Source organism: Lolium rigidum, chromosome 1, assembly GCF_022539505.1.
Source record: "Lolium rigidum isolate FL_2022 chromosome 1, APGP_CSIRO_Lrig_0.1, whole genome shotgun sequence".
NCBI lineage: Eukaryota > Viridiplantae > Streptophyta > Magnoliopsida > Poales > Poaceae > Lolium > Lolium rigidum.
This window is the reverse complement of record NC_061508.1, coordinates 35099128-35120081: the sequence shown is the minus strand read 5'-3', so window position 1 is coordinate 35120081 and position 20954 is coordinate 35099128. Positions and strand designations below refer to the sequence as shown.

Here is a 20954-nt window from a genome sequence, read left to right as displayed (position 1 = left end):
GGAGGTCTCGTGCAATACAAAAATACGCCACATGTAGTTGCTTCACAAAAAAACCCGTTTGGCACCCTGAAAATGAAAAAACCATCGGCCATGGGTCGGATTGGAAATCCGCTTCCGGGGCATTGCTTCCCATCCCAGGGACCACGCACGTGCCAAATATGGCCTCGTTCCGACAAACTATGCGGTGTCACGGACCGTTTCCTACTCATTTCCACTAAAAGTCATAGAACTCCGGACTTGATAGCCCTGTTTGTGAAGGGTGTTCCAAAATAAGTGTCGTATCCCAATTCCGTCTTTTGGAGTGGTTACTTGGACACATAAAATAACGCCATACGGCTCCGCGGGATTTTCTGACTTCGTTTAAATCGCCATCTGGCCAAAATGGGAACCCGATGACATATAAGAAAGTGTTTGAATTGTTACTATATTAACATGATATACATGATTCAAATATGCATGATTTTGACATAAACGGATAGAGGATGTTTTTCTGAACATTTTGATACCTTATACGCATTTTTCTGACATCATATGAATTAGTTATGATTTTTACAAAATTAGACAAATTTGACAAATAGTCTACGCCGAGGGTGGCCGTCGGCGTAGCCCCGTCTACGCCTAGGGCCAAACATATGCCGAGGGCTGCCCTCGGCGTAGACTTCGCTACGCCGACGGCAACGATACACCGAGGGTGAGACTCGCTGGCTGGCCGTGCCGGGCCATACGCCGACGGCCCCGACATTTGGCCGTCGGCGTATGCCACGGCCCTCGGCGTACGTCGCCATTCCTGTAGTGGTGTGAGTCCGTAAGATTTTTTTTGTAGAAACTATCCGTAGACGTAGCATACTGAAAGAAACCACCCAACAATTACGCCCACTACAGGAAAATGGCACTGTGCCGACGGCCAAAGGTCGGGGCCGTCGGCGTAGTCCACGGATGCCGAGGGCTGTCAAAGCACCGTCGGCATAACTTCACCGGCATAGCTCCACCTATGCCGAGGGTCACCGTCGGCACCACTTAACCGTCGGCATATTTTTTTTGCCGATGTTTGGGAGCTGCTTGACTCGTAGCGAGGATAAAGGTAATTAGGAAATAGATGATGATGGGGTAGTAGCTTAGCAGCCGGCACGTCCCTCTCGATCCGTTGCACGTAGATACTTCCATGGAGCCAGGCCAATTCTTCTAGCGTCATCGTACCTGCTCGCTCGCCTAATTGATTAGCTAAGTTGGCTGACCTTTCAGCTGGCACATGTAAAATAGAATCAGACGAAATGAAATAGTACTACCTCCATCCAAATCTAAAAATAAGTGTTTTAGTTATGTTTGGGTATAGATTTTCTAGACACATCTTACTTATATAGATACATTCGTGTATATATAGAAAAAGTGAGACACTTATTTCTAGGAAGTACTACAATGAGGGCATATCATCCTCTCCTGTAAACACATAAACTTTTGTCTAATGATACGTAAGTACACTCCCCGTTTATAAAAGGGTGTTGAAGATTTATCTAAATTCAGACATATCTTATAAACTAAAAAGTATGTAAATACATCAAAACTTAGATAAACTTACGATATGTTTTTTTTGTCGAACATGTGGGATAAGTGAAAACTCACTTACACACCTCTAGTTTAGACTATAAAGTATTAGTTTAATAAAATTCGGATTCAACAAAAATAAAGAAAATATAGAGTTTATAATAGAAATGGAAAAGGAGATCCTATTTGTCCCATTTCCACATCTTACACTTTTGTCTCCCACTAATGTTGCACACCGTACGAAATAAGGTGTATACTAGAACTTTAATGATAACCACTTCAGGAATGCTGATGGCTATTTATCGGAGCCATCGCTGTAGGCTCTAGATGGCGACGGTTGGCACGAAACCGTCGGCATACCTAGGAAGCAGGCATAGATCGTAGATACATGGCGTTTGTGATCACCTGGTGGCGGACACTTGACGGTCTAGGGCTATGCCGACAGCAAGCTCCTTTACGTTTTTCTGCATTAATGCTTTTATTCCCTATGTATCCTTTAGTTATGTTTGTATTTAATTTTTTTGCATGATAATTTTGTTTATAGTATTATATAGGTTTTTATAAAAAAATCTTATGTATATATCCTCACATAAAATGATATGCATAGTTTGTTGAAATGACCCCATATTAAGCATATGTTTGCATCTTGATATGTCAAACAATGTTGATGTTGGGGTTTTTAATTTTCTTTGCACGGAAAATCCAATTTTTATCTTCTAAGTGTTAAAATTGATTTTTTTGAAGCACCTCAAAAAACAAATCTCAAAATTGGATCATTCACGTTGCATCCCAAAAGTTTTCTAGGTACCTCTAACCAAAAAGATAAATAGTGGCCAATTCAACTGAAAGGGGGCAAATTTGAACTACTTGATAGTTACTCATGATTTTTTTATCAAAAAATCATTTTTAGGTTCGAACTATTTATTTCATCATAGATACACATTTTTTTTACCTCTAGGTAACAATGTTCGTGCCACCCATTTTGGCCACATTTTAAATCAAGCATAAGTAATTAAAAAAATAAAAAATGTAAAACCTTCGCACTTTGTTTTCTTATGTGACCTAGTTTCTAGTAAAAATAACAAACTTGGAGTATCTTAGATATTCTAGAAATTTTTCCTTAGAAATGACCTACCATGTATGAAGTTTAATGGCTTTAAAGCCAAACGAGCTAGGTCATGTCTAAAATCATCGAAAACTGCAAATGGAGTACGAGGTACAATTAACCCTTTATTTTTTAAAAATCAAAAATCATATTTTTAAGTTGAAAAAATATCTGAAATAAAATCATGAACGTTGCCAATGATGTATGATACAAACATGTAAAATCTCAATTGGAATTTATATTCTAGGCTACATAAAAATGAGAAAACCTGACAAGTTTTATATTCTTGAAATGTGCACGATTCACTATACTCAGATCCACACATTTGTCATTTTTGAGTAGCCTAAAACACAAACAGTTTCACATTGAGATTTTGCATATTTGTATACTTCATCATTGGATACATCCAGGATTACTTCAGAATTTTTTGAAATTTAAAATATTTTTTTAATTTTTTTTTAAAATAAAGGGTTATATGTAGCTTGGGCTACATTTGTCCACTCTCTTAAAATTATGGCATAGTTTGTTCAAATGATCCCATATTATACTTATGTGTGCATCTTCGGATGTCGGGCAATGTTGATATTGTGGTTTTTAACTTTCTTTCCAAAAAAAATCCATTTTTTATTTTCTAAGTGTTAAAAATGGTTTTTTTGAAGCACCTAACAAAGAAACAATCAACATTGGACCATCCAAATTTTCAATACTAGTAGACTATATTGTGTGTACAAATCACTATCTGGTTGTATCTCAAAAGATCCGTAGGCACCTCTCACCCAAAAACAAATAGTGGTCGATCCAGTTGAAAGGGGAGCAAGTTTTAAACTACAAGTGTTTGATAGTTTTCTCATGATTTTTTCAAAATATCATTTAAATGTTACAACTACCTATTTAATCAAAGATACACAATTTGTTTTGCAAGATTATACCCCTTGGTAACAATGTTCTTGCCCAACATTTTGGCCACATTTTAAATCAACCACAAGTAATTAAAAAAATAATTTTTTTTGCACTTTGTATTATTATGTGACCTAGCTGCTAGTAAAAATAACAAACTTGGGGTATCACAGATATTCTAGAAAAGTCTTCTCAGAAATGACCTGCCATGCACAAAATTTCATGGCTTAATTTCAAGCCAAATGAGATCGGTCATGACTAAAATCATGGCATAGTTTGTTCAAATGACCCCATATTATGTGTTTGTGTGCATCTTGGGATGTCAAGAAATGTTGATGTTGGGGCTTATAATTTTCTATGCACAGAAGAACCATTTTTTATTTTCTAAGTGTTAAAAATGATTTTTTTTGTGAAGCACCTACCAAAACACAATTTAAAATTTTGACCATAATCAAATTTTTAAACCTACTAGACCACATTGTGTGTTCAAATCACTATCTGGTTGCAGCTCAAAATGTTTTTCGGTGGCCCTCACCAAATAGATCGACAAATTGTGGTCGATTCAGCTCAAAGGGGAGCAAATTTAACTACATCCGCTTGATAGTTTGCTCATGATTTTTCCAAAAAAATCATTTTTAGGTTCCCAACTATCCATTCATCACACATACACAATTTCTTTTGCAAGATTATACCCCTAGGTAACACCTCATGCCCACCGTTTTGGTTACATTTTAAATAAATCATAAGTAAGTCAAAAAAATCAAAAAAATGTAAAACGTTCACACTTTCTATTCTTATGTGACCTAGTTGCTAGTATAAATAACAAGCTTTGAGTATCGCATATATTGTAGAAAAGTCTTCTAAAAAATGACCTTCCATGTATGAAGTTTCATGGCTTCAAGCCAAATGAGCTATGTCATGACTAAAATCATGGCATAGTTTGTTCAAATGACCCCATATTATGCATATATGTGCATCTTGGGATTTCAAGCAATGTTGAAGTTGGGTTTTTATTTTATTTTATTTTCAACAAAATCCATTTTTAATTTTGGAACTGTCAAAAATGATTTTTTTGAAGAACCTACCAAAAAATTCAAAATTGTACAAATCCAAATTTTAAACACTACTAGACCATATTGTGTGTACAAATCACTATCTTGTTGTATCTCAAAAGATTTCTAGGTACCTCTCACCAAAAAACAAATAGTGCTCGATTCAATTGAAAGGGGAACACATTTGAACTAGTGCTTTAGAGTTTGCAAATGATTTGTTTTTTTTTTCAAAAAAATAAATAAAATTTAGGTTCCAACTATCTATTTCATCATAGATACACAATTTTTTTGCAAGATTATACCCCTTGGTAACAATGTTCGTTGTAAAACCTTTGCACTTTGTATTCTTATGTGACCTAGTTGCTAGTAAAAATAATAAACTTGGAGTATCACATATATTCTAGAAAAGTCTTCTCAGAAATGACCTACCATGTACAAAGTTTCATGGCTTTCAAGCCAAAAAATGGGATCGGACATGACTAAAATCATGGCATAGTTTGTTCAAATGACCCCATATTATGCAGATGTGTGCATCTTGGGATGTCAGCAATGTTGATGCCGGGGTTTTTAATTTTCTTTGCACATAAAATCTATTTTTTATTTTCTAAGTTCCCAAAATGGTTTTTTTTTGTGAAGCACCTAGAAACCATTCAAAAATTGGACCACCCTAAATTTCAAAAATAATATACCAAATTGTGTGTACAAATCACCAAATTATTGTATCTCAAAAGATTTCTGGGTACCTCTTGCCGAAAAGGTAAATAGTGACCGATTCTGCTGAAGGGGAGCAAATTTGAACTACATGTGCTTCATAGTTTTATCGAAAAATCATTTTAGGTTCGGATCCCACTTATCCACTTACACATCCTTATCATTTGGTCGTACCATAGCACGGGGTGGGGCGTGGTTGACTATTTGCAGCAACATACATGGATTCACCAAGGTTGGCAGACCTAAATATGCTTGGTGATAATAGGTTTTTTTTGGCCATTTTTCTTTTAAATCTCGCCGAAAACCGGGTTACCACAAGAATTTTAAAACCAGACAAAATTTCCCTCTTTACATTATTTGCTCAAATTTTAAAAACTTTGAAAAAATTGAATAAAGTTATGAATTTTTGGTGAATTTTGGGTGGTATTTACTCTTCTATTTTTGGTTTTTCCGAAACCAGATATTCCTGTGCTCGAAAGTATTTTTTCCTACACATACACCACATGCATATGGAACACGGCTTTTGCTTCGGTGTCCCCTCTCCAAACTTTGATCCTGCTTCTTCGTGCACTAACTTATTCCTTCAGCTTAAGTGGCGAGGGAACACGAAAGCAGACCTCATGCAACGCCACTGTATATACATACTTCATCATCCATCTAGAAAGAAATAGTATCATAATGCAAGCAGCCGGGCACCCGGAGTCGAAATACATATTCAAATCTATAGTACAGGATAATGAGGAGATCGATCGTGATTGGATTTCCCGGGCACCTATGCTCATTGAGAGGATCATTCTCCATGTTCATTCTCAGCCGCTGCTTGTCCTCCTGCACAAAACTGCCGACTAGTTATATATACTCCTCCCAACAGCATAAGCTAAGCAACAGACCAAGTTAGCAAACCCAGCCATGGAGCCAACCGCGGGCTTAGGCATGCCGGGCGCGGCTCTCTCACGCAGCCCCCGGAGCAGCCGGAGCTGGGGCAGCAACATCTCCAGCTCCATTCGCCACCAAACCATCGGCCTGCAGCTCGACACAGATGACCCGTTCCGCCGCGGCTCCGTCTCCTCCTCCCGCCGCCACGACGACGATGAGGAGAACCTCCGCTGGGCCGCCCTGGAGAAGCTCCCCACCTACGACCGCATGCGCCGGGCCATCCCCCTCGTCAACCACGATTTCGCCGCCGGTGATAGCAACGGGCTGGTGGCGATCGAGCACCTAGCGAGCGGGGACGGCGGCCGCGCGCTGCTGGAGCGGGTGTTCCAGGATGACAGCGAGCGGTTTCTGCGGAGTTTGAGGGACCGGGTGGATCGTGTGGACATTGAGCTGCCGAGTATTGAGGTCAGGTACGAAGGGCTCAGCATTGAGGTGGATGCGTTCGTGGGGAGTAGTGCCTTGCCCACGCTCTGGAATGTTACCGTGAATTTTCTCCAGGTACGTTGCGACCTCCATGCTTGCTCTGCTTACCATGTTTTGCTCGTCATGTTCGCCGGGGACATCACCGCGTGCTGTCTTAGGACCAAGATCTACCGCAACCCATCGGCGAAATCGGGAAATGATGATAGATCCGCCACCTTCGAACCAACATCCTGGCTTCAGAACATCCACCTCACGCTGGACGCTCAGCTCGAGCTTTCTGACTCGGCCCTAGTTTGGCCTGGCTCGGCCCGCAACATGACCTGACCGAGCCGAGCTCAGTTTCCTAGACCGTAGCAAGCTCGGGCGGAGCCAAGCCAGCTCGTTTGGACCGCTAACTTTTTTTACTAACAGAGAGAGAGAGAGTATAAAGGGCCTCGGTGGCTGCCTGTTGGCTTGTTTGGCGTTCCAGAATAGAAACTACACAGAGGTCGACATCCCCCAATCCGTAGACATCATTTTGCTAAAAAAGGGGAAAAAAACGCAACACATCTAGCTTTAGGTCAACCGCCCCCGCCATCTCCTATCTTCCCCGGTTCCCCAAGCTACGCCATGGCCACGTTCCGCCCTCTCTTCAACGCAGTTAGCTAGCGAGGCCGCCGATGCTCTGCGCCCCTGGCCGAGGTCGTGATGTGCAGTTGTGCCGGAAGGAGCCAGAACAATAGGTGGCCATGCAGGAGCTCACGCATGCTGTTGAGCTGTTCTCCCACGCCATCCAACTCCCACTACTTCTTCTCACTGATGCGTCATGGAGGTCTAGGCTCCGCGGCGGGACCCATCTGGCAGCGACCTGCTACGTTTGGCTCGCGAGCCGTCTCGTTTTGGACCGAGCTAACGGCATGCTCGAGGCGAGTGCCACTCTATGGGTCGTCTGCAATTTCGAGCTGGCTCGGGCTTGCCAGTTCCATCTCGAGTTTTTTGCAGGCTCGGCTCGAGCTGGACCGAGTTGGCTCGCATCCAGCGTGACATCCACCTCGCCCTGGTCCCTAGCACCGTCGTGGATAACGATAAACACCGACGACACGCCGAGAAACTGATCTCGCCAATCTGAAGAATGGGGAGAAGACCAAGTTGTCGATCTGAAGGACCGACAAGCACACCATACCATCAACTCCGAGACGTCGTCGTGAAGGCTGACATCGATGTGGGAGTAGAATTGAGGCAGATTTTATTCGCCCGACTGTCCCACCACCCCAACGGCATACCACAACGGATAAATCTTAACCCTAAAAACTAAACTAGAATGCAGGAACGAGGTCTCCCTCTCTCCGGTCGCCATAGCGGCAAGCGGAGGGAGAGGGGTCCGATACTCGCGCCAGAGGAGATATGGGGAGGGAGATATCGCCTTTATCTCTTGAGACAAAGGGGTACGACGCATAGTCACATGGAACTATTATTCATGTGGTATATTGAATGACATATACGACTTTCAACTCAACGAATGTTCATAACTTTGTTGATTGGAAAACGCTTATACCATTTCGAACGATGGGTGGTCGTCCGTGACGCCGCGCTAGTTGGACCCATTTGTTTCTAGGTGCTCCTATACACCGACCGGGTCGGTTCCTACGGGTGCCGCACCCCCCCCCCCGACCTGGCGGCTGTATAGTGGGCCGACCCAGCTTCTCTTTTTTCTTCCTTTTTTTACCATTTATCCTCTGTTATTTTTTAAATTTGAATAATTACGAATTTGAACACTTTTTGAATCTGAATAATTTTCGAACTAGAACATTTTCAAATTTGAGAAGTTTTTGAATTTGCACAATTTTTTGAATTTGAACATTTTTTTGGATTTGAACAAATTTCAAATTTGAATAATTTTTATATTTGAACATTTTTTATTTGAATAATTTTTTTGGGTTTGAACATTTTTCTAACTTGAAGAATTTTGAAGATTTATTTTAAAATTTTAGTTTTTTATTTTAACATTTGTAAATCTGCATATTTTCCAAAAGTATGATTTTTTAAATAAATTTGAACATTTTTAAAAATCTTCACATTTTCTAAATTTTAGAATTTTAGTTTTATAAATCTTAGAAAAAGAAATAGAAAAAAGAGAAAGATGACAAAGAAAGAAACAATTTTTTTTTGAAAAAACCGCGCATGGGTGTGCAGTGCGCGGTACGCGCTGACCTGGTCAGTATATAGGATCCGCCTTTGTTTTTTTGTTTGGTACACGAACTCACATATGCATGCTCTGTTGTAGGATGGGTCATCTCTTACATGGGCCTTCCATCTATCTGTGTTTGTTAGATAGCTAGCTAGCTTAATTTAGCTCTGTTTTTTAATATTAAAAATATATTACATTTAGGGTACAAATTACACTAGCTTGTCTTGGTATGTCTAGCTAAATCTAGCTTCTCCACATCTCGCCAGCGATGCTGTATACTTTCGTTAATTTTGTAACAATTACATATAAATTTTGTAGTGAAAGAACATCAAATATGTTCTAATGTTACTTGGTGTTTCCTATAAATTTGTGTTTTTTTGTAGTAATTGTCTATATTCTTAAATAGTTGGTGATTTTTATTGTAACTACATATGTAGCAAATTTGTCATTGCTTAACTGATTTTTCATAGCCACAAACAATTTTTCTGTTGTATATATGTGGATTTTTGTTGTACTTGTTGTCATTTTTTTTGTTGTAAACCAACTTTTAGCAAAACAGTTGGTGTTTAACAACATTTGTATAACATTATTTCTTAAAGTTTTGTGGTGAAGATTCTGTTGTAGTAGTATATATTTTTTGGTAAATGGGGTGATAGATTTTATTGCAACTAGATGATACCCCGCGCGTTGCTGCAGGAAAAAATAAATAAATTAATTAATAAGAATACATGCATTAAACAAAAAAGAAACAATTGTATAGTACTTGAGATGATCTTCACTGCACATATTTATATAAAACGCTATGAAAAAGAAAGTATTCAAGTAATATCATTTTAATTAGTCACCAGTTTGCAAAAACTGAAAACTGACTGCAATATGAAACAATACCATTTTTATCTCTCAAAATAAGTGTAAAATGTTGGACTATCGGAATGGTCAATGACCAATGAGGCATACCAATATTTGGCCAAATAAGGCAGCTTCTGTATTCAACACCAATCCGCATATTAGCTCCCTGCAAATATACAAATGTTAGCCCACAATACGTATCTTTTTTTTTTTGTTCCTCTTTCCCTTGGAAGGTCAGTCAAAGGAAGCGAAATAATCCATAATTATCAGAGTCTAGTTTAAGATTGAAAATTTCTGAACCTTTGATGTTTTGATAGTATGGAAGTATGAACATGCCAAGATTAGTCCGGTACTACATTCTTAATATTTTATGTAGAATCCGTTCTTGGTCCCCAACTGAAACAACCGCTAGTCTAGTATGAAGTATGAGCCTCATAGCAACCAATGTAATCTCGGTGATTGTAGACTGAAACTGAAGGAAAAAAATGTCAACTTGTGCACCTGTTCATAACTTCATATATTCAAAACAATCCATAAGAAATGCTCATGGTATTGTTGTAGTGTAGTGATTAGGATAATTCAGTAAGCAAGAAAACAATACTATATAATGAAGAACCAAGTGTAAACCTTACAGCTGCCTATGAATCTAGGAACTAACAAAAGTGTAAGAATCTTACCTCTTTTCAAATAGAAGATTCGTTTGGATAAATCAAGGAAGCAACGGATCTTTGACATTCATCTCCACACTGCTAACATCTGAAATACAACAGGATTAATCATAGAGTGGACAGTCTCAATATGCTCAAAATATCTACACTGTTGTATACTGAGTATCACAACATTATCAGGCGATAGTGGCAAGGAATAGCTTCAATTGCACACAATAACTACCATGGTACATCTCTGATTAGAACTCATCAAGAGAAACCACGGCCACGCATGGGAATAAAGTGACGATTGGCTAGGGCCTGTAGATAGCTTTTGTTGCTAATCTCTAGCAACTTCTTTTGTTGTAACTGCTATACACTTTGAAAATTTAATAAATAAACACAGTAGGGAAACCCACTGATCAGCTTCAAAAAAAAAGTGACGACTATAGCACTGCGGCAGAGTCCGCTCCATGCTCAGACTCTCCCAGCAAGGAAGAACTGCAACTCAGCGTCTACATGCCCAAGAAGCATATTCATGAACATGCACTCTGATCCGCCGGCAGCGCTCCCCAAGACCACATGGGCTTGCGCCACCAATGAGCCGTGAGAGGTGTCGAGCAGAAACTGACACGGACTGATCTCTAGGATGTTAGCTTCCTGAGGCCAAAGCTGATGAATCAAAATTAGCTCATCGTGGAGACTGAGATTTTAAACAAACTGTAGGAAAGAAGAATCAGATAGATCGCCAGGGACCAGGGTAGGAGAGATTTATATAGGAGTGGCCACCCAACTATGGTCAGGACGGGAGTCGAGCAGCCTCACTATAAAGGCCAGAGTAGCCGATATAATGTCTCCATCGGTTAGTCTTGCATGCAGGACAGCAGGAGATGAAGAGAAAAGATTGAGTCCATCAATGAATTTTACATCCGCTGTCGTTAGTGCCATGCTAGAGGAGATGGAAATGAATGGTTGAGAATGTAATGGAGCAGTCTGTAGAGGAGAGGATACGTCCGCTGGTGAATTTTAGACTCTTCCAGATAAGAAAATGAAGTGTCATATGTTGTGTAACCAGAGCTTTGAGGTTTTTTTCAGAAGATAAGCAAAACTATATGGTGCATGTGGGAGGCTTGCATGTCTTTGCTGATGTGGCATGTTGATGAGGTGGCATAGCTGCATGTTGAGAGAAATAGGTTAGTGGAGATGAACTTCTTAGTTATATAGGATACTTGGTATCACTAGCGGAGCTACGTTAGGGCCAAACTGGGACGTGGCCCGCCTAGGAATTTTCAGAAAAAATGGATATGTAGGAATGGCCCAGCCCACTAGCAATTATTCCCATGGCAACACGATTCATTTATCTCCCACGATTCGTCCGTCTCCCACATTCATTCCGCGTCTATTCGCAGAGCCATGGAGCGGCGCTCGATAGGACTCTGCATTTAGATTTAGGCACAAGAATAGGGTGATCGGGAAGGGCAGTGGCCTAGCAAGCAGCAGCACCTCCATAGTCATGGGAGCAGGGGCACTCACTCACTGTAGACACGGACACGAGGCACCGACCGGAGGTCCAGCAGCCAGGTAGTGTTGCGCTAGGAACTGCAGCCAGCCACCGAATTGAGCCCCTCATCATCTCTAATCTCCATGTCCAATTAGTTTTCTTTGTTTCCCCAATATCCTAGTTAGCAATTTGATAGATACTGGTGATTTATCTTGGAGTATATGTCCTTATCTGCTGATTTTGTAACCAATAAGAGCAGAAAAAATTGAGTAATAATTAATTTCTTGTGAAGTGGTATGATTAAGAATAATAAAATGTGCTCTCCTTTTAGGGTGGCCCGCCCATCGTTTTCTTTAAAGCTCCACCACTGCTTGGTATGACTTGATTCTGTAGTAGGATGGTATTTTTGTTGTAAATATTGAGAAGCTGAGGTCCAAAAGGATATGCTCTTTTTTTGACATGAAAATGATATGCTCTTTTGGTTTAATTGGTTACGGTAGGAATGAGTTTTCAAAAAGTGGAGGGGAAACACAAAATTCACGTTGTGGTTTGTTCTGAACGCGGGATCTTGATAGGACAGCATGGAGGATGACTGTTTTTTTGGCTGCCATATTAGACGAGGGACGCCTAGAGTTGCCCTTGTTGATTTTAACTAAATTTCTGAAACACTTTTTTTCATCTCACGTGTACTTTACCTGGTCACCTTTATTATTCAGGAGTAGGGCTTGTTTTCCTTTCTTTTCTTTTCCGTGTCGGGGATACCAAAGCAGCTCTGCTTCCTCTTCCTCCTCCCAACTTCTGCCGAGACCAACGCATACCACACCATGCGCGACTCCTTCCCATCACCGGCCGATCAGCGGAGGAGAATTTCCTACGGGATGAAGCTGCCAACGGCCACGTTTTGGTCTGCTCAGGTTCCTCCCCGGCGGTGGCGGTGGCAGCCACAGGCAGGGAGGGGGCGGATAACAAGCGGGCGAACACAAGCCGTGACATTGGTCCATCAGTTCACGGGAGAACAGCATGTCTGGATCCCACATCAGTTCGCCCACTCCAAGCAACGTGAGATGATTCCACCTTGTAGGTGTTTGACGAAATGCCTCTTAAGATACAAAAGCGTGTGCTTGCGTCTGCAAGGCTTGCTTCACGCGTGAGATGATTCCACCAAAACGCAGAGGCCCTCGGTGGAGGAGGACTTCCTACGGAGTTGAGCAAGTTTTGTGCGTCGCCTGAAGAGGGGAGAACAAGGGATAGATGTTCAGCGGCTGGAAGACAAATCGGTCCTCCACGGCAGAGCAGGCCAGCTTTATTTCCTGCGTCAAACGGCACGACGGCACCTTCTTGCCTTGGACGTGTTGGATGAAACGTCTCTAAGAGGCCAGGCCAAACAAACAGCGTAAGCGCCAGCCCAAACATAGCAGAGGCGCTTCTCACTTTGATCACCAACTAGTACCGTGCTGCATCTTCTTTGTTTGTTCCTACTATTGATGCACATTTTTTATGTGCTGCACCGATCTGCATTACTTGTGGGTATAGAAGTATAATCAGGGTTGCGCTGAATATTACGAGTTGCTAACACAGTGCGTCTCATGACCGCAATGCAGAGTCTTATTGGGCGGCTTGCCTCATCCAACAAGAAAACCATCAACATACTCCAGAACGTCAACGGCATCCTCAAACCATCCAGGTAACTACTAATGCTTCATTCTTTACGATTATTCTGCAGCTGGTGGCAGCAGCCAGCAGGCATGTTATCTCTGTCACATGCCTCTCATGCATCATCAACCAGTATCAGTTTGTTCCAAGTGTTTTTGCATAGTCCAGGGGTGCCCCAAAACCTTTTTCCAGTATCTAAACATTCATGCAAGGAAATTAACTCGTTACTTTTGTTATCAATTTGCTAGAAATGTATAAAAACCTGAAAAAGTAAGTATTCGACATGCATGTTATTTTTCAGGATGACTCTTCTTCTTGGACCTCCTTCTTCAGGAAAGAGCACCCTTATGAGAGCGCTTACCGGCAAGCTTGATAAAAGCCTCAAGGTTTTATCTCGTCTGTTTTTTTAATGCTTATTATTCTTTTTCCTGCTTTTCTTTATGGAAGCATGCATAAAAATGATCACTATCTCTTTCATGTCGCAGGTATCTGGCAACATTACGTATTGTGGCCACATGTTCTCGGAGTTCTACCCCGAGAGGACCAGCGCGTACGTCAGTCAGTACGACCTGCACAATGCGGAGATGACCGTGCGAGAGACACTGGATTTTTCCAGGCGCTGCTTGGGCGTCGGTGCCAGATACAACATGCTCACAGAGCTCGCTAAGAGGGAGCGCAACGCGGGCATAATGCCGGACCCTGACATCGACGCATACATGAAAGTTACTGCTGTGCAGGGGCATGAGAGCAATATTGTAACAGATCTTACTCTCAAGGTGAGATTTTAACTGTTCTATTCATTACACATAAATCTGTAACAAAACAAGAGTCTAACAACACCCTCGCTTTCAGGTCCTTGGGCTTGATATTTGTGCTGACACCTTGATCGGTGATGATATGATCAGAGGGATTTCTGGTGGGCAAAAGAAACGTGTCACAACTGGTATGCACACACATGACACAACTATACAAAATAAACTCGACCGCTCAATTCATTGTGGAAAAAGGAATTTGTATTTGTTATGCTTATCTGTTTTTTTTACTTTTTATGCCAGGGGAAATGTTAACAGGACCCGCAAGGGCTTTGTTCATGGATGAAATCTCTACTGGTTTGGATAGCTCTAGCACGTTTCAGATTGTAAAGTACGTGAAGCAATTGGTCCATGTGATGAATGAGACCGTGATGATCTCCCTCCTACAGCCACCACCTGAGACATACAACTTGTTTGATGATATTATTCTTCTATCAGATGGATACATAGTGTACCATGGGCCACGTGAGAGCATCTTGGAATTCTTTGAGGCTTCTGGTTTTCGGTGCCCTGCCAGGAAAGGAGTCGCTGACTTCCTTCAAGAGGTCACTTCCAAAAAAGACCAACAACAATACTGGTACCGTGAACAGGAACAATATCGTCCTGTGTCAGTCCCGGAGTTTGCTGAGCTTTTTAAGTCATTCCATGTAGGCCAGGAGATGCTCAAGGAGATGCAAATCCCTTTCGAAAAGTCTAAAACCCATCCTGCCGCGTTGACCACCAAGAAGTATGGCCTATCCAGCAAGGAGTCACTCAAGGCAGTGATTTCGAGAGAGCTGTTGTTGATGAAGCGCAACTCGTTCATCTACATCTTCAAAGTCTCCCAGTTGATCATCCTTGGGCTCATGGCCATGACTGTGTTCCTTAGAATAAAGATGCCCAGTGGGCAGTTTTCTGACGGTACCAAATTCTTTGGAGCCCTGACTTTCAACTTAATCACCATCTTGTTCAATGGGTTTGCTGAGCTACAGCTAACCATAAAAATGCTTCCTACATTCTACAAACAAAGGGATCTCTTGTTCTTCCCTGCATGGACCTGGGGACTGGCAAATATCATCTTAAAAATTCCTGTTTCGCTTATGGAGGCTGGGGTATGGGTCGCCCTCACATACTATGTGATGGGCTTTGCGCCTGCGGCAGGAAGGTAAGCGTCCGCGTATAATCCTTGTGCCCACTTAGCCGTTTGCATTTTTAATATTTCAAATTGATAAAACCAGTATTAATATACCTGCTCATTGTAGGTTCTTTCGTCAGCTTTTAGCTTTCTTCGCTACTCACCAAATGGCAATGGCTTTGTTCCGATTTCTGGGTGCTGTTTTGAAATCAATGGTTGTGGCCAATACTTTCGGGTTGTTTGTGATCCTTGTTATTTTCATATTTGGAGGATTTCTTATCCCTAGAGGTAAGCATTCTATCATGAAAAAATCATTTATATCTAGCTAGCTAGGCATGATAAATCGGTTATCTGCACCTCATTTGCTAACCTTCTCCCTCCCTAAATTTAATATGGACAGGTGACATCAGACCATGGTGGATATGGGCTTACTGGTCATCTCCTCTGTTGTACAGTCAAAATGCAATATCTGTCAATGAATTCCTTGCCAGTAGGTGGGCCACTGTAAGTTTTTTCTAAGGACAGTGTATTTTCTTGTTTTAGTTTCTCTGAACTTAGACACCATTATATCCTAGTGTTGTAAAGTTGACAATGTCTTCTAATGTAAGTCTTTCAATGTCATTACAGCCAAACACCGACACTTCTATTGATGCACCAACAGTAGGCAAGGCTCTTCTTAAATCGAAAGGACTTTTTACTACTGACGGGGGCTTCTGGCTCTCCATAGGAGCCATTATAGCATTCACAATCTTGTTCAACATCTTATACATTTTAGCCCTTACGTACTTGAGTCGTGAGTACCATTATTTTATTTTTGCTGACATTATCATCTGATGGCATCAAAAGCGAGGTACTTACACTACATATAATATTTTCTCTTCCAGCAAGTGGCAACTCAAACACACTAGTTTCAGACAAAGAGAACGAGTCAGAGGCCAATGCATCATCTACTATGGCATCTTCAGTACCCATGGGTTAGATCTTCTTTAAGTATCTATGTTAGACTATTGCAGCATTCATAATATTCTTAAGTTCATGTCATATCAAGCCGATTGATGCCTTAATAAGAATAATCAGCCATTGTTTGCACTTGAAGTTTCTGTAGGTACTAACGGATCCACAAATAGGCCAACTCAGTCAGGATTTGTCTTGCCTTTCCAGCCTCTTTCACTTTCTTTCAACCATGTAAACTATTATGTGGACATGCCTGCGGTAAGCCTACCTACTTTCCTCATCACACATATTGTGTCAGGACATAAGTTTTTCACTTGTATGATAAACTTATGTGCCGATGTGGTAATTTTTATTTTAGGTCTAGTAATAAGATTTGTCATCTTGTGTTTCAGGAAATGAAGGAGCAAGGATTTGCGGAAAGTCGTCTCCAGTTGCTCACTGATATCAGTGGTGCTTTCAGGCCAGGTGTTCTGACAGCATTAGTTGGCATGAGTGGAGCTGGAAAGACCACTCTAATGGATGTCCTGGCAGGAAGGAAAACTAGCGGGTCTATTGAAGGAAGTATCACCCTCTCTGGTCACCCTAAAAAACAAGAAACTTTTGCCCGCATTAGTGGCTATTGTGAACAGAATGATATCCATTCACCAAACGTTACTGTATATGAGTCCATTCTCTTCTCAGCCTGGCTGCGTCTTTCATCAGATGTCGATGACAAAACGAGAAAGGTATTTATTCAAGCCATCTTCAGACTAGTAAAGATACAGTGCTATATATTTTTGAAGGTTCAATCTGTAATTGTTTCTGATTAAAGAAATAAATCTGCACCCACACAGATGTTTGTGGAGGAAGTCATGGCCCTTGTAGAGCTTGATGTGTTGCGTAATGCTATGGTTGGTCTCCCTGGAGTTGACGGGTTATCGACTGAACAAAGGAAGAGATTGACAATTGCTGTGGAGCTGGTATCAAATCCTTCAATCATATTCATGGATGAGCCAACTTCTGGTCTTGATGCTAGGGCAGCAGCGATTGTCATGAGGGTGGTGCGAAATACAGTCAACACTGGGCGTACTGTGGTTTGCACAATCCATCAACCCAGCATCGATATATTCGAGTCTTTTGATGAGGTACTCTCCTCTCTCTATTTCTATTTGTCTCTCTTTATCTCCATATATTATTTTGTTATAACTACTTTAGTTCTAGAAATGTGAATAACTCACAACTGGCTCCTTTTGTAGCTTCTACTTTTGAAAAGAGGAGGGCAGGTTATTTATGCTGGCGATCTTGGTCGCCACTCTCATAAGCTGGTTGAATATTTTGAGGTGAGTTACTTTGCTTACATGTTTCGATTTGGGGGTAGCCAGGGTTTCACTTATTCTGAGTTGAACACATGCTTACAAAATATGATCACTGGGCTCAGAAAATCCATCAAAGATCAAACATGTCTTAAACTCCGATGGGTCTGACATTGCATTGCAGGCAATTCCAGGTATTGAAAAGATCACAGAAGGATATAATCCTGCAACATGGATGTTGGAAGTTAGCTCCCCTCTAGCCGAGGCTCGCTTGGAAGTAAATTTTGCTGAAATTTATGCTAATTCCGCTCTTTATAGGTGAGTACCTAAGTTACTGAAAGTAACTCTGACATTTTTAAGCAGCTGCTACATTTCCATTAAACAAATACATATTGATCTGAAACAAGCGCAAAAAATGCAATTGTTTTCACTTATACTCTCTACTCTAAGTTCCTGTTTCTTAAATTTGTCCAGGAAAAACCAAGAACTTATTAAGGAATTAAGCATTCCCCCGCCAGGCTATGAGGATCTCTCATTTCCTACAAAATATTCTCAGAACTTCTACAACCAGTGTGTTGCAAACTTCTGGAAGCAATACAACTCTTACTGGAAGAATCCACCCCACAACGCCATGCGCTATCTTATGACTTTGCTCTATGGTCTTGTATTTGGCACGGTGTTCTGGCAAAAAGGAACAAAACTGTATGATCCCATTTTCTTGCTATAGTTGAGAGCAATGTTGTTCAAAGATGATACATTAGCTCTTATATGGGGGCACTAATATTTTTGTGTGTGTGTGGGCAGAGATTCACAGCAAGATTTGTTCAATCTACTTGGAGCCACTTATGCTGCTCTCTTCTTTCTTGGGGCTGCTAATTGCTTCACGGTTCAACCTGTTGTGGCAATTGAGCGAACTGTTTTCTACCGTGAAAATGCGGCGGGCATGTATTCTCCATTATCCTATGCATTAGCTCAGGTAAACATTTTGCTTGTGTAGTTTTAATGCGGTGGTTTGCTAATCATTTTAGATATGGGAAAATCCATTCTCAGCGTTGTGTGATTTGTGCAGACAAGCGTGGAGATCATCCACAACATCGCTCAGGGATGTCTATACACACTCGTCATCTATCCGATGATTGGATATGATTGGAAAGCTGGCAAGTTCTTCTACTTCCTGTTCTTCATTATCTCAAGCTTCAACTACTTCACATTGTTTGGCATGATGTTGGTGGCACTTACCCCATCCGCGATGCTCGCAAGCATACTGGTATCCTTTGCGTTACCTCTTTGGAACCTGTTTGCTGGATTCCTTGTCGTCAGGACGGTAAACAAATTAACCTTAGATTAACCAGGTTGCGTGTCCAACTTCATCGATTAACGATTGTTGTGATGAATTGTTGTAGATGATACCAATCTGGTGGAGGTGGTACTATTGGCTCAACCCGGTGTCCTGGACCATCTACGGCGTCGTCGCATCACAGTTTGGCGAGAACGGGGGTACTCTTAAGGTCCCCGGTGGGGAACCGGTTTTGGTGAAGCAATTTCTGGACGACTATCTGGGAATACGACACGATTTCCTCGGCTACATTGTGCTAGGCCACTTCGCCTACATCGTCGCCTTCTTCTTCGTGTTCGGCTATTCCATCAAGGCCTTGAACTTCCAGAAACGTTAGGCAGTGTGTTGCTACGAAGCTATCTAGTGCACGCCTACGAAGCAGTCTAATGCATGTGTGCGTGAGCGTGTGTATATTACAAGTAGTAGGATGCGGAGAAATTCCTCTGCTACTATTGTGCAAACGAGATTTACGAGAGATACACCGGCCTTGTTTACCACTAGTATAATATGGGAAAAGTCCATTTTTGACCTTTTGTCCGTTAACTATTATTTATTGCCAGAATCTCAGTTTGTGTTCTACGTATACAGAGGGATATTCATGACCTGGAGTGTGAAATTGGTACATACTAGAAGATACTCTGCACATTGTTGCGGAAATTTGTAGGAATCAAACAATTTTGCACAAAAGCTATGTTTATTTTGGGAGTATTTTATCTTGCCACCATGTTTTCCATTTCATGAAGCATGTAACTAATACGTTGTCTACTAACCTGCACACTGAGAGACGAATGTTAACATATAACACCAAAATGAAATATCAAATTCCCACGGTAAGATTGAATCAACAAGTGAACTGAAAAGATATGATCAAGATATAGCCCCGCCCAAGTGCATGTAAATAAGATGTTATTCCTTGTGCAAGTCCAGTGCCTGGTGCAAGTTCTGCCAAAAAGATTTCCAGCAACAATATGCAGAAAAGACATAATTCGGTATGAATGTAGAAGTATGATGGAAGAGACCAAGTTCACAAAAAGTGATGATAAACCAGTCTCTATATCTTGTCTTTTCGTCTCACTGTTTCTGCTTCTAGAAACACAATGGTTGAAAATAAACTTACATCAATTTTTGAGGTCTTACTTATATCTCTCATTGCCTGCACACAACCAAAATAGAGTATTAATCCAGCAAGGCAGCAAAAGCATGAATAGGCTATCGAGAACATATAAACATGCAACAGAGTTAGTGTACAATCAATCAAAAGATTTGGGGTGGTTATTAAGAAGAATTAGTAGTATCAAGGAGAGCATGACAGAAACTAATACCAAGGAGATACAATATGGGGATTTCAAATGCTGGACCTGTGTGCAATTTAATGTTTCTTAGCGTCTCCCTCAGCCTAAAGCATTAGGTCAAAATTTGAAAAAGTAACCTGGTTAGCCGATCGATTGCAAGAACAAAGGCATTAAACAGAACAAATACTCTAATAAATCAGAGGTATGAAGTACTGAAAGGAGACACCTGGTTGGAATAACCATTTGGAGGAATACTCAATCTCTGAAGGAGGACCTGGAATTGTGGGAGTGGAATTAGACATTTTATCATATACGTGGTATCCACACGTGGACATGTTTGACTGCAAAAAACATTTACACTCAGTGGCGGATGCAATCATAGCTAGGAGGGTGCACTGGATACCGGATAGATTGTTCTTCCTTTGTAAAATTGCTGATTTTCACCATATGTGCTACCCTAAGGAACAAGCATTTTGGTAGCTTTGGCATCCCCTGGCACCCTGGTTTGTTGTGCTCTATCTCCACCACTGCTTACACTCAGTAGCACTCAATGGTGCGAACAAATCCACCCACCAAAGCAACATGGGACTTGCCCGAGGGGGAACGGGAGATGGTTGCCACCGGCCAATATTTATTCTCTAAAGGAGCTAAATCATAGGTATGTGCCGCGA

The 20954-nt window shown here is 41.3% G+C and overlaps 1 protein-coding gene across 1 annotated transcript; it reads left to right on the top strand.

The window, feature by feature from the left end:
- The first annotated feature begins 13446 nt into the window (after positions 1-13446).
- On the top strand, positions 13447-19328 carry LOC124706612 (ABC transporter G family member 48-like). The gene is made up of 18 exons (XM_047238291.1): positions 13447-13514; positions 13785-13869; positions 13969-14259; positions 14336-14426; positions 14539-15439; positions 15537-15697; positions 15810-15913; positions 16037-16202; positions 16294-16383; positions 16506-16621; positions 16756-17115; positions 17197-17487; positions 17599-17682; positions 17840-17973; positions 18130-18357; positions 18460-18631; positions 18725-18979; positions 19059-19328. The coding sequence occupies exons 2-18, from the start codon at positions 13786-13788 to the stop codon at positions 19326-19328; spliced, it is 3798 nt and encodes a 1265-aa protein (XP_047094247.1). The 5' UTR covers positions 13447-13514; position 13785.
- Positions 19329-20954: the final 1626 nt, after the last annotated feature.